The following is a 12262-nucleotide window of genomic DNA, read 5'->3' as shown; positions in this document are numbered from 1 at the left end:
TTGGGGGGGCAGGCAGTGTGATGAGGAGAGGAGAGGAAAGCCCGGGGGGGGGGGGGCATTGCGCCCCCAGGCCCTGAGGAAACCCGACTGGCAGAGTGTTAATCCTGGAAAGAGTGGCGGGTGGCCGCTTCCAGGGGTCCACGTGGACCTAAAACACCAGCCTCACCACCAATCTGTGGGCGTTAAAATAAAGTGGGAGGGGTCTAAAATGCCATCCTGCCCCCAACCGCCCTCCGCGGCTCCTGCAGGGGGCGCCTCACCTCTGGGGGACGCGGGAGAGATAGTCCCGGTTCAGAGAGCAGAGCTGCTGCTCCAGGCGGAAGATCCGGAAGGCCAGGTAGGAGGAGGAGAGCACCAGGAGGCAGATCCTGAGAGGAGGAGGAGGAGGAAGAGGAGGAGGAGGAGGAGGGGGGCAGAGAGAGAGAGAGAAACAGGCCTCGCGTGAGGGCCCAGCCAGCGGCCGCAGCACGGGCGTCAGCAACCAAGGGGCCCCGAGAGCCCAGGCCGCACCAATGACGGCCGGCTTCCAGACTTACAGCACGATGAAGACTTTGAGCAGCTGGTAGTCGGAGGGCCGCAGCTGGGCCTTGGGGCCGGGCTCCTCCTCTTCTTCCTCTTCCTCCTCCTCCTCTTCCTCCTCCTCTTCTTCTTCTGTGTTTATTGCACTTTCTGGAACAGGCGAGAGGGACCCGCCTGGATACAGGGAGCCGCGGAGAACCCAGGCCGGCCGCAACAGCCACCAGAGGGAGCCAGGAGCCCTTCCCGAGCCCCTCATGGCCAGGCTGGTGGCGGGGGGGGGGGGGTATGTGCCCCAGGCATCCACAGCTCCTCCCCCCGCCTCTGCCTAAGAGGACCCCTCCCCCCCTGCCCCCCCTCGCACCCCCCCCACCTGAGACCAGGGGCTCCTCCGAGTTGCAGGAGCTCTCCTTGGTGCTGAGGCTGCTGATTGAGGCTCGGTGGAGGCACTGGAAGCCGGCCTCCGGCAGGCTCAGCGAGAGGGCCGAGGCCGAAGAGCAGGCCTTCCGCCACTTCACCTCCGGGACAAGGACCTCCTGCCGCAGTGGGAGGGGGGGGGTTGGTGGGGTCGGGGGGGGGAGGACCAGAAAGAGAGAGAGAGAGTTAGAGCTTGTCCGCCGGCTGCAGAAAAAGCCTCCCCCCCCCGTCCTTTTCTGGAGCATCTTCTCAAGCCAAGAGCCCCCCCCCCTTGCGGGCTTCCAAGGTGGGCAGTCCTGAGGCAAGAGGACAAAACAGAGGCAGGGAGGAGGGCAGGGAGGGAGGCCGCTTTCTAGCATGGCTCCGGGAACAGCCTGGCTCTCTGTGGCCTTTCAACCCACCACGGCCCCTCCCCAACCGGGGCTCTTCCTCTGGACCCCAAAATCGGTCTCCGGCCCTCCCCGGAGGACACCGTCCCGGGTGCCTCTGACCCGTCATGAGCCGTGGTGCTGATGGAGCGTGGCTTTGGCAGCAAGAGGCCTGCCCCAGTGCTTGGGGGGGGGGGGCTCGGGGGCGCCTCGCCAACACCCCCCACCCACAGGCAAAGGGGAGCCACCGACGGTCCGGGGCAGGGCAGCTTCTGTGCAGAAGCCCGGCCTTACCAGCGACACGGCACCCGGCTCCTCGGTCAGCTCCCTCAAGCTCAGGCTCTTTTTGCTGGAAACCTGCGAAACGGGGCAGGAGGTCAGAGGGGTCCCCGCTGTGGCCTGGGCTCGGGACACGCCCACGGGAAGGGGGAGCCCCAGTCGCACAGGCTGGCAACCGGAGGGAGGCTGGGCGCGTGCAGGGAGAGTCCCAAGGGGCCTCCGAGCAAGCGCTTCCCTCTGGCAGCCCGAGAGAGGTTTTCCTCCCCTGCCCAGAGGGGGAATACATCCCCTCCCCACCCTGGGCCAAACCTGAAGCCACATAACGCCCCGGGGGGAACCCGGGGCCAGTGACTCCCCGGGGCTCCGAGGGCCCCTAGTGGCAGCTGGGGGGAGGGGCTGGGGGGATACCTGCAGGTGGGTGCAGACCCGGCGCAGGACGTCATAGACGCTGTCTCTGGAGATCAGGGAGACGAAGATGTACTGGAAGCCAAGCACAGGAGGAGGGTCTCACCAAGGGCCCCCCCCCCCGAAACAGGCAGGCAGGCCAAAGGACCCGGGTCGCCCCCCACCCCCCACCCTGGCCAGCATTGCCAGGCCAACAAGCACCCTGGCCAAAGGTACCCACAGTCCGCCTGAGCCGAGCCGAGCCCCTTCCTGCTTTGGACTGGACCCCCCCCCCGAGGCGTGGGTCTCCTCCAGGGGGTGGGAAGGTCGCCTTCTGGGGGAAACCCACAGCTGCCCTTCCTCTGCACCCTTCAGCGCCCCTCCCCCAAGTGGCTTCCCATTTCCCCGTTTTGTCCTCAGGACCTCCCAGCGAGGTAGGGCAAACAGTGTGACGGCACCTGGCCCAACCAGCTCCCTCGCCGAGGAAGGATGCGGCCCTGGGGCTCCACAGGTCCAATCCAACCCTCTGACCCAACCACTGCACCGCACAGCCTCTGAGCAGCTGGAGTCCCCCGTTGGGCTTTTGCACAGGAGGGTTCCTGCTTTTCCTCCCGGGGGTGGGGGGTGGGGGGGAAGGTCTCATCTTCCTAGAATACTTTACTCCTGGTCAGCTTTCCTAATCCAGCCTATTCCAGATAGGCTAGACCACTGGTTCTTAACCTTGGGTTACTCAGGAGTTTTGGACTGCAACTCCCAGAAGCCTTCACCATCAGCTGTCCTGACTGGGGTTTCTGGGAGTTGCAGTTCAAAAGCATCCGAGTAACAAAGGTTAAGAACCACTGGGCTAGACCACAACCCCCATCTTCCCCCAGCTTCCAGCCGTCCCTGGCCACTGAAGCTGGGGATTATGGGAGAGGACCAGCTTGGGGGAAGCTGCCACGTAGTCAGAGGGAAGCAACCTGAACAAATATACCTTGAAGCGAACCTCAAGAAGAGGCCACGTGGGTGAAAGAGAGCATGGCCGTCGCCCTCCTGCTGCCTCAGCACAAGACGGGCCTGAAGCCGAGGAGGAGGAGGAGGAGGAGGAGGAGGAGGAAGGGGCTGGGGCTGCCTTGGTCCTCTGCCCTCCGCCCTTTCCAGGCTAGCTTTGGCCGGAGTCCCTGCCCTCCCCTCCTCCCCCAGACGGGCAGCCTGGGGGAACGGTTTCCCCTTATGGGTGCTGAAAGCCAAGTGGCCTGGAAATTCTTCTGAAACACGCAAGGCAGGGCCAAACTGTTTAAACCAATACCTCTTGGGAGTGTCCCTGGATTCGAATCTCTCACAACAGCGGGGGCGGGGGCAGGGGGGGGGAGATTAGGACTCCGACTCCCATCAGCCCCTGTCTGGAAGGCCAAGGCTGAGGCATGCTGGGAGTTGCAGTCCAAGCCCAACCTCTCAAGAGGGAGACGACAATGGGGTCTCTTCCACCCATGGGGGGTCATGCCTGCCTCCCCTTCCCGTGGCCTTGTAAGGAGAACCGGGGGGGGGGCTTAACCACCCCAGGCCCAGCGCAAAACCAAAGGGGCCGGGTCAGGCGTTGGCAAGGGAAGCCTGGCAGCAGCTGCTGACCTTCCGGCTGGCGTTGGTGGTGATGGCCAGCCCGTTGGGCAACAGCCTGGCAGTTTTGTGCTTCTTTATCAGCTGGACAGAGACGACCGGAATGACCACCTGGAACGGAGAAAGGGAAAGCGGTCCGGATGGGGTGGGGTGGGGTGGGGAGGACTCTACGCGGCAGTGATGCATTTTCTAGAGCTCAAATCCTAGTCATGTTTACAGGCGCTGATGTCCAAGACACCTGCCTACTTAGAAGCCGTTGCGCTCAGGACCACTGCCCAGAGAGAAGCACTTCTGAACACCATCGCCCACACCCAGCCCCCACGGATGGGGGCCCTGCCCTGCCAGCAACACCGCACACAGACCATGCAGTGCAGGGATGGGGGGGCGGGGAGAGGGACGTCTGGCCCTTCTGATCCCGTCTCCTCTCTCTCTCTCTCCGCCGTAGCTGGCAGAGCCAACAGACGGGAATGACGGAAGCTGGAGTCCACAGACATCTAGAGGGCCGTGTCTCTGGGCCCGAGTCGAGAGACTTGGCAGAGAAGCGTTGAGAGGGGCAGTGGCCGGGAGGAGATGCTGGCGGGCTCGTGCATCCCGTCAGGGGCTCCGAGGCAACCGTCCTGCAAGGGTCCCTACGGAGCTCCGGGGGCCAAGGAAGCTGCTCGGGGGCCGGCCAGGCAGGCAGGCGGGATGTGGGGAGCGGGAAGGCGCCTCCTCTGCTCCTGTGACGTTTATTTCAATACGGAGGTAGTTCTGCCTCTATAAATACTGTAATTCAGGCCTTTGGCACTCTTTGGAGGACGCCTGCTCTAAATATGGGAGAACGCTCGCCAGCAGCCGCCCTGCGTTTGCTTGCTTAACCTCAAAAACTGTAGATCAGGCCGGTGGCGTGGAGTTGCAGGGAAAGCCTCGCCCTCTCTGACCATCTTCTGACGGCCATCAAGAGAGACGGGGGGGGGGGGGCTGAAATGGTTTGCTCCCAAGGTTTCCCCCCTTTCCACCGCAGCTGTTGGGGTTCGGGAAGAGCCAAGCAGCTGAAAGGCTGCCCAAGACGGACGTACCTTGATATCCTTCCCGAAAAGGTTTGCGTAGAAACAGAGCCAGTTGGGGGAAATGTACAGGCGGCCTTGGATCAGGATGTCCCTCTGAAGGGCGCAGGAGCAGACTGGGGAAGGAAAAGCCCAAAGCAGAGGAGGCCCCGTTGAGAGAGAGAGAAGGAAGGAAGGAAGGAAGGAAGGAAGGAAGGAAGGAAGGAAGGAAGGAAGGAAGGAGGGCGGGCGGGTCGGTCGGGTCGGTCTCCCTTCCCACCCACAACGGTCCCCCCCCCCCAGCCCTTCATAGGGGCTGCCACCAGGCAGGAGCTGAGAGGAGAGGAAAGGCTTCGATCGGCCTCAGTCCAGAGTCCTCCAACCTGCCGAGCCTCCGCCCTGGGCTGCAGCAAGTGGGGAGGGGTAGGATCCGGGGGTTGCTGGGTATATCTGAGTGCCCCCTACGTCTCCCTGCAGGAGGGACATCGTGGGGCGTGGGTGTGGAGGGAGAGCCCCCCGCAGGCCCCCTTCAGGGGCATTTCCTGCCCAAAGGCCGCTGCCTGCCCCCTTACCTTTCAGCACGCTCTCCTCTGTGGGAATGTCCTTGAACAACTTGTGATATTGCAAATTATATTTATTGGGAGCCTGGAAATAGAAGATCAATAAGAGGTGATTCGGGCATCAGGGAGGCGTCCCACAGACACCGGCAGTGGCCACTGGTCAGGGCGCAGCCCGGGCATGAGTCCACCTCACCGGTTGACAGGCCACACGGTGCTTTCCTGCCTAAATGGAAGACCCGCTTGGCTGTCCCCCCCCCCCCCATTTCACTAGTGCTTCCTTTTCACTTCCAGGGGGTGTGGGGGGGGGCAGGGGAAAACGCTCAGGCAGGCCTCTCGAATGACCTTTCTCCCCCTCCCTCGTCCCCTCCCTCCAAGGAAAGTGCCGGCTGAGGGTGGAAAGCAGTCATAAAAGAGACGAGGCAGGACGGGGGGGGGGGGCCCTCCAGGTGACTCTCACGTGAAGATGACCCCCTCTGAGAGTAGGCGGCGCAGCGGCACTGGCAGGGCGGGGGGGGTGGAGGTGGTCCAGGGGACGGATCCTGGGGACTGGAGTGTCGACGGCGCCAGCCGGTGGTCTCAGAGCATGGTGCTTTCACGATTGGAAGTGCACCCGCAGCCAGCCGCCCCCCCCCCCCCCGCCAGCATCCATCTGCATCTCCCTCCCTCGCTCACCGTAACCTCCTGGGGGCACTTCTTCAGAGGCTTGTTCTTGGTGGCTTCACTCAGGCGCAGGCTGCAAGAGAAAGGGTCCAGACATCAGCACCAGGGGCTGCCTTCCGCCCGCCCCCCCCCCCCACACACACACACGCATGCGGGCTGGCTTGCTTGCTTGCACCCACACACTCAATGGGGGAGATCCCTGCCCTTCTCCGGGCCAGGAAAGGCTCCAGGAACAGCTCCCAAGAACTCGGTCATGGTCAGATGGTGGGAGACGAAGCCAGCCCCCGTCCCCCCCCCCCAATGGCTCCCCATCCGAAAAGTCCCAGCAGGCAAGGAAAAGGGGGCAGGAAAGGAGAGGGAAAACCCACCCACGCCAGGCTGGAAGGCAGGACCTCGGCTGAAGAGGGCTACTTCCCAGCGGAGCCGCTTCGACCCCCTTCCGCGGGCTGGGTTCCCAGTCAGAGGGTGGGTTCCAGCAGGCAAGATCAGCCGAGCCCCCCCCCATCTCCCCGCCCTCCCCAACCCGCTCACCTGCCGTTGGGGGCCTCGGCGCTCTTCTCCTTGGGCAGGGCCTCCAGCTTGTCCAGGGCGGGCATGGGGCAGGCCTTCTCCAGCATGGGCTTCACGCTGCAGGCGGCCAGAAAGGCCGGGGGGTGGGTGGGGGGTGGGGGGGGTGGGGTTGGGGGGAAGCAAAAAGCACATTACGGATTCGTTCATTTCGGAGGCGGCTTGAGTCGCCCCGTGGCCAGCAGGCCTCAGGGCAACGTCCACCGAAGACACAGGCGAGGGCTGCTCCCTGATTTATGGGCAGAAATCATCTCCTGCTTTCCCTTCAGGGGACGCGAAGCAGCATCACGGACGGACGGGGCTGTTTCTCCTCTCCTTTTATTTCCTCACAACAGCTCCGTGGGGTAGATCTGGGCAAGGGAGAAAAAAAAAAGGGGGGGGGAGGGCTTGCCTTTGGTCCCCTGATGAGTTTCATAAGTCACTGGGGACCTTGAACCCAGGTTTGCGCTTAAACCACAGTCTGGAGCCACAAATCCTGGTGAATCTAATAATAAGACATAATATAACGGCCGATCTTAAAGCAGCAACCGGTTTTTTTAAAAAACGAAGACAAGGATGTCTAAGAAGCCAGAGAGCTAACAGCCCCTGACCGTAGCCCCAGGCGGCAGAAGTGCTCCTTTGGGGTCCAGGAAGGATGTGTGTCTGCGTGCGCGTGCGCGTGCTCGCAAGAGGCCGCTTCTCCTCCGCTCCCCCCCCCCCTCCAGGTCACAGAAGTATGCCCAGCCACCTCAGGCCGAAGAGAATCCAGGGCGGCATCACTGGCTTTGCAGAATGACCCTCTCCTCTGCTTTCTTCCAGACTCTGCTTTGGACTACACTCCTCAAAGGGCACAACCTGCACGAGCGATGGGAAGGGATTCTGGGGTTTGTAGTCCAAAACACCCATCGACACTCCAGGTTTCAGAGGCGGGGGGGGGTCCTTCCTGGGAGGCATCCAGGAGTCTCACTGGGCGGCCGACGTTTCCAGGTTGCCCCCAGTGGAAGACACACACGGCGTGTCTACTCCCCCCCCGACACACACACACACACACACACACACACACACACACACACACACATACGGACACCATAAAACGGAGGCAGAGAAGAGCCCAAGAAAGGAATGCATGAGGCGGCCGAACCACCTGCCGGTCCCAGAGCCAGGAAGGAGGCTGGGATTCTGGCCGCGGCGTCTGCAAGGGCCGCTAACGGGACGAAATCAGGAAGCCCAAGGAGACCCCAAGAGCTCCTCCATCGCCGGCATCTGTGCCACCAGCCGCCTCCCCAGTTGGCTATTTCCTCTTTCTATTTGTATGCCGCCTTTCTCGCGATTTAGGGACTGACGGCGGCTCCCCGTTATTACATTTTAAAAAGGTTGTTCTCCCCCCCTCCCTCCAACCTTGAATGTTGCCCCCCCCCCCCCGTAAGTCTACAATGCACAGCCCATGCGGACGGTTCCGGCTGGCCGAGCCTCCCGCAGGCCGTGCCCTTTATTTATTTTAATTCAGTTTATTCATTGGATTTCTATCCCGCCCATCTAGACAAAAGGTCTACTCTGGGCCAGCTCTCTGCCAAACCAGTGCCCTCCAGGTGGCCTGGAAGACAACAACTCCCATCATCCCCAACATTTATGTAGTGCAGAGGGGGGCCTAGTGTTATCTGTCTGCCCATCAAAGGGGGTACATCCAGGCAGCGGGGCCAGATCGTGCCCGAGAAAAAGAGGAATAAAGGGCAGGAAAGAAACCCCAAGCCCACCGGGCGGGCAGGTGGGCAGGCAGGCATGGAGGGGCCTCTTGGCCGCTCCATCTGGGGAGTAGAGGAGCCCCCTGTCGTCCCCCCCCCCGCAGGCGACTGGCAGGAAACCGGACCTCCCGAAGGGCCCTCGGCCATGGCTGATGCTGCTCCGCATCGTGACTCAGGCGTCGTTGGCATTTGGCTTTGTCTTAAAAACGGAAGCGTTTTCCGAAGCCCTGGGACATTTAAGGAAAACAACCCCATCGGCCAGAGACCAAAAATAGGAACGCCAACGGGCGATCCTCTGAACAGAGCGGGGAGCCAGAGGCGGGAGCTCTTTCCTTGGAAAGACGGACAGAAGTCCTGGAGGGGCTTGAGTCCGGCTGGGGGGGGGGAAGAGACAGAGAGTTGAGGCCTCCATGCGTGCCCAGAAACGGGGGGGGGGGGTGTTTCTTGCTTCAGGACAGGCAGAGACAGGAACGAGGGAGCACCTCAGCTCCACAAAGGGCAAACCGCCCCCCCATCCGACACAGGTCCGGCACTGACTGTTCCCCCCCCCCCGAGGACTGCTTGCCACCCTTCGGCCACAGAGGGACGGAGGCCGCAGGCACATCTGTCTGCCCTCTGCTGTTCTTCCGGCGAGCCCAAGGCAACCGGCCTGTCCCTCTGCCTCCCTGCCTTTTTCCTCGCACAACAACGCTCCTGCGAGGTAGGCCAGGCTGAGAGGGAAGGGCTGCTCCGGGGCCACCCAGGGAGGTTTGTGGCTCAGCAGAGGTGTGTGGCTTTTTTAAACGTCTTGCATGACTTTCCCTGGAGGGGAAAGCGTTCAAGCACCTCGCCCTTGCCAGCAAGCAGGAAAGGGCCTTGGCAGGAAATCTTGAACCCGGGCCCTGGCCAGTGGGGCCGTCGTCCAAGGCACGCAGAGGGCTGGCCTGAGCGCCCCCAACCCCACCGCCTCTTTGGACGCAGGCAGGCACCGCTCTCAGCTGGGCGCAGGAGCACTGCAGGCCCTGCTCTCCTCCCCCTCCAGCTTTCCGCCCCCTTCTTGGGGGGCCGAGGGGGGCTTTTGGGCCGAGAGCAGCTGGGATTTCCTCCCCTTCTCCACGGCTGGCACGGGCGAGGAGAAAAGGCTGGGAGAGCCCTTCCCTTTCCCTTTCGTTTTCCCCCCAAGCTGGCTGGCTGCAGGGTGCCTTGCCCTCTGCCTCCAGCAGGTCCCCCTTGCATCCAACACCCCCCCCCTTCTCCATCTCTCCCCCCCCCCACCCACCCCCACACACCCCTTTACATCAAGCCAAGACCGCTGGTCCCTGGGCTCCCTGAGTGAGCACCACTCCCCTTTCCCCCCCCCAAGAAAAAAACTTTCCCAGCCCCCCCCCGTGGTTTCTCCCCCCCCCCAATCGATCTCTACTCTTTCTCTCTTACTTTGCAGTGTGGAGGCTTATCTGATTAGCATCGCCCAAGGCAAACAACCGGGCAGCTTTCAGGCCTTAATTGTGTAACAATTAAACCAAAGTAGAGATAAAAAAGGCAAGATAAAACACTAGGAAAAGGAAGGGCTGAGATAACCGTCAGTCAGGTCTGGGGTCGAGCCAAAGCCGGGCTGAACAAACAAAAAGCACAGGTTGCTGTCCTCTGAAGGTGCCCACGGCCACCACGGGGAGAGAGAGAGACGGGAGACGGGCAACGGGCGACACCTGAGGAAGAACCACCTTCAGAACAAAGAGCCAAAGAGCCCGGAAAACCCACAACAACCACTAGAAGCACAAAAAACCTTCTTTCACCTGTGGAGGGAAGAGAGAAAAGCGCCGCCTCCTGAGGCAGGAGGTTCCAAAGGCCGGGCAGCCCAATTAAGGAAAGCACCCCCCCCACCTCTTTCCTATTCCTGTCCTGATTTGTAAAAAACAGCTGTCCATTGGTTCGGAGTGGGGCAAGGTTTCTCGGGGGGGGGAGTGCTCAGAAGGGGCTGCCCCTCCTGGGACCCTCTCAGGCGCTTGCTCCAGGTGGGCAGGCAGGCTCTTCTCTCTTCCTCCCCCCCCCCGGAGACCCACCCCCACTGGGGAATCCAACCTCCGCCCCAGAGCTCTGCTCTCACCTGCCGATGGATGATCAAACAAATAAATACCAGAGCAGATGATGGAGGAGAGGGGGGCCCTATTCCTCCTCCTCTCCCCCCCCCCCCCGTTGCCCCATCATCCCAATACTTCTATTTTCCCTCTGTTCCTCCTCTGCTTTGCTCATATTTCAATCTAGGTCAGGGCAGAAAGAGATTGGGGGGGGGGGAGAGAGAAGAGGCCCCTCCTCTTCCCCCACAGGTTATTAAATTCATTTTCCAGAATAAAACGGAGCTTTGTTTTCAGAAGGCAGCGGATGTCCCTCAGGATCACAAATTCACTTTTGGCCCATGACTTTAAACTGGCCCAGTAGATCTCTCAGGAAGAATCAAACTTAAACCCAAAGAAAAGCAACACAGAAGGACACAGGAGAAGAAAGGCTTGGGGGGGGGGACTATATAATCCTCGATACGACGATGCGGTGGGGGGGGGAGGATATATGTGCCTCAATCTCATGCTAGCCAAGCCACAGCACACCCTTGTTGGAACAGAAGACCAACACTTCACGAAGCCCATGGGGCGCATCAGCATATACGGGATGGAGGTGGGGCTGGCAGATAAATAACACACGTTTCTCCCACTGTCTTCTCTTGCTCTACGTGCAGTTTGCTACTCTTAGGCTTCCTTCCTCCCTCTCCTAGTTCAAGTAATAGCTGCCAGGCAGGCTTGGCACTTGTAGGCCCCAGCTCTGAAAGTTTCCGTCATCACCCCTGCAGGTAAGTGGTTTTCCTTGTTGCCCTTTTAACAGTCTTCAGGTGGGTGCGTCCCTCCAACAGTCACAAGCTTAGCACCCGGCCACTGCCCGCTGTCCCTATAAACACCCCCTCCTGCTTCCCCCCCCCCCGGTTAAACAACAGAGCCCAAGGGAACAGAGCCCAGGCAAGGCAAGGCAGGGCCCTTCACGGGGGGGGGGGGGGTCTGAAAAGACTTCCATGGGAAAGGAGAGGAGGGCACAGTCATTTTCTTGGAGACCTCCAGGCTATTTCTGGCCCCGCTGGCTGGCTCCTAGCAGGCCCTGCCTGGCCCGCAGGGCAGGCTGGGGTGGGGTGGGGTGGGGGGCTCAGCACATCCTGGGGAGAGACAGGAAAGCATCCATGGGCGGGACGCCTTTGCCAAGGATGTGGCCCCCACCAGAGGAAGGGGGCTTCTTAGTCCTCTCCTGCCTTCGGCTCCGAGATGCACCAGGCAGGGAAGAGGAGGAAGGAAGGGTGCCAAGGAAAGGACAGAGAAGAACAGCACAGGATCAGACCTCCTGGGGGCATGATGAGCGGAGTGGGGGAAGTGGCCTCTGAGGGCATGAAAAGCCAGCCTTTCCATACCAATTTCCAGATTCCCAGGTTGGCCTTGGCATTTATTTTCGAAACTTAGGCTTGGCGCTTCGGCAACCACAAAGGAAGAGATTTCCAGGCCATGAAAGAAAGAGGGGAGCCTGCACAGTGCAAGGGGGGGGCGGGGATGGGGGGGAGGAGAGCCAGCCCACCCAGCCCAGCTTGCCAGTTCCCCTCCCATCAGGAGGATCCCTCCCCCCCCTTTCTCTCTTTCAAATGTTCCTCTAAATAGATGGTGTCATTTGTAGAAAGAGACTGACCCCTGCTTATAAACAAAGATGGGGCGGGGGGGGAGGACACAGGGGCACGGATGATGGAATCAGGGAAAGGAAGAGGGGCAGAAAGCACACTCTACCAGCAGGCCACGCTGTCGAAAGTGTTTGCCATCCCCCGGCTAGGGCCACCCGGCCAGCCTCTGCGAACTCCAGGGTCAGGGGCTCAGTCCAGAAGGTCATCCCACAAGGTCACTGGCTGGATCGGGAGCCATCCCAGCCGCCTCCGGCCGCTAGCCTGGACTCTGAAAGGCAACCGGACGTCTCTAAGGGCCACCAGCCAACACAGTGAGGCCATGCTGTGCTCCCCCCGCCCTCGCCCCCCCCTCCAGGAGGGAGCCATGTCCCTTCACGGGTCCCTTTGGACCCTTCAAAGGGCAGCCTGCCCGGCTCGGTGGGGAGAACGTCTGCCTCCGCAACGCGTCTGCCCGGATTGGGGATGCTGCCTCCTCAAGGCCGGGGGGGGG

General features: G+C 61.5%; 1 protein-coding gene across 2 annotated transcripts; it reads right to left on the bottom strand.

Moving 5' to 3' along the window:
* Window positions 1-233: 233 nt before the first annotated feature.
* Window positions 234-12037, bottom strand: GRAMD2A (GRAM domain containing 2A). 2 transcript variants are annotated; one of them, XM_078381034.1, is made up of 11 exons: window positions 11879-12037; window positions 6337-6432; window positions 5818-5878; window positions 5158-5230; window positions 4619-4722; window positions 3573-3671; window positions 1989-2060; window positions 1596-1658; window positions 890-1052; window positions 537-669; window positions 234-368 (listed from the first exon to the last, which is right to left on the bottom strand). In XM_078381034.1, exons 1-11 carry the CDS (start codon window positions 11908-11910, stop codon window positions 257-259), a joined length of 1008 nt encoding a protein of 335 aa, XP_078237160.1. In that variant the 5' UTR covers window positions 11911-12037; the 3' UTR covers window positions 234-256. The 2 variants fall into 2 exon arrangements, with proteins under 2 accessions (XP_078237160.1, XP_078237161.1); XM_078381035.1 differs by lacking the exon at window positions 11879-12037 and adding an exon at window positions 6764-6853 and having other exon boundaries at window positions 235-368.
* Window positions 12038-12262: the final 225 nt, after the last annotated feature.

The sequence above is a fragment of the Pogona vitticeps genome, chromosome 12 (assembly GCF_051106095.1).
Source record: "Pogona vitticeps strain Pit_001003342236 chromosome 12, PviZW2.1, whole genome shotgun sequence".
NCBI classification, from domain to species: domain Eukaryota; kingdom Metazoa; phylum Chordata; class Lepidosauria; order Squamata; family Agamidae; genus Pogona; species Pogona vitticeps.
The sequence above is the reverse complement of the archived record's forward strand: the minus strand, read 5'-3'. Positions and strand labels throughout refer to the sequence as shown.

What these genes read in the sequence shown, in the direction of transcription:
- GRAMD2A (XM_078381034.1), bottom strand. Translation starts at nt 11,910, where the DNA reads ATGGCAAACACTTTCGACAGCGTGGCCTGCTG. An exon ending in TTTTCGGGAAGGATATCAAG is followed by an intron (nt 3,672 to 4,618) that starts GTACGTCCGTCT and finishes TCTCCGTTCCAG; the next exon opens with GTGGTCATTCCGGTCGTCTC. An exon ending in GGAGGAGCCCCTGGTCTCAG is followed by an intron (nt 670 to 889) that starts GTGGGGGGGGTG and finishes CGCCTGTTCCAG; the next exon opens with AAAGTGCAATAAACACAGAA.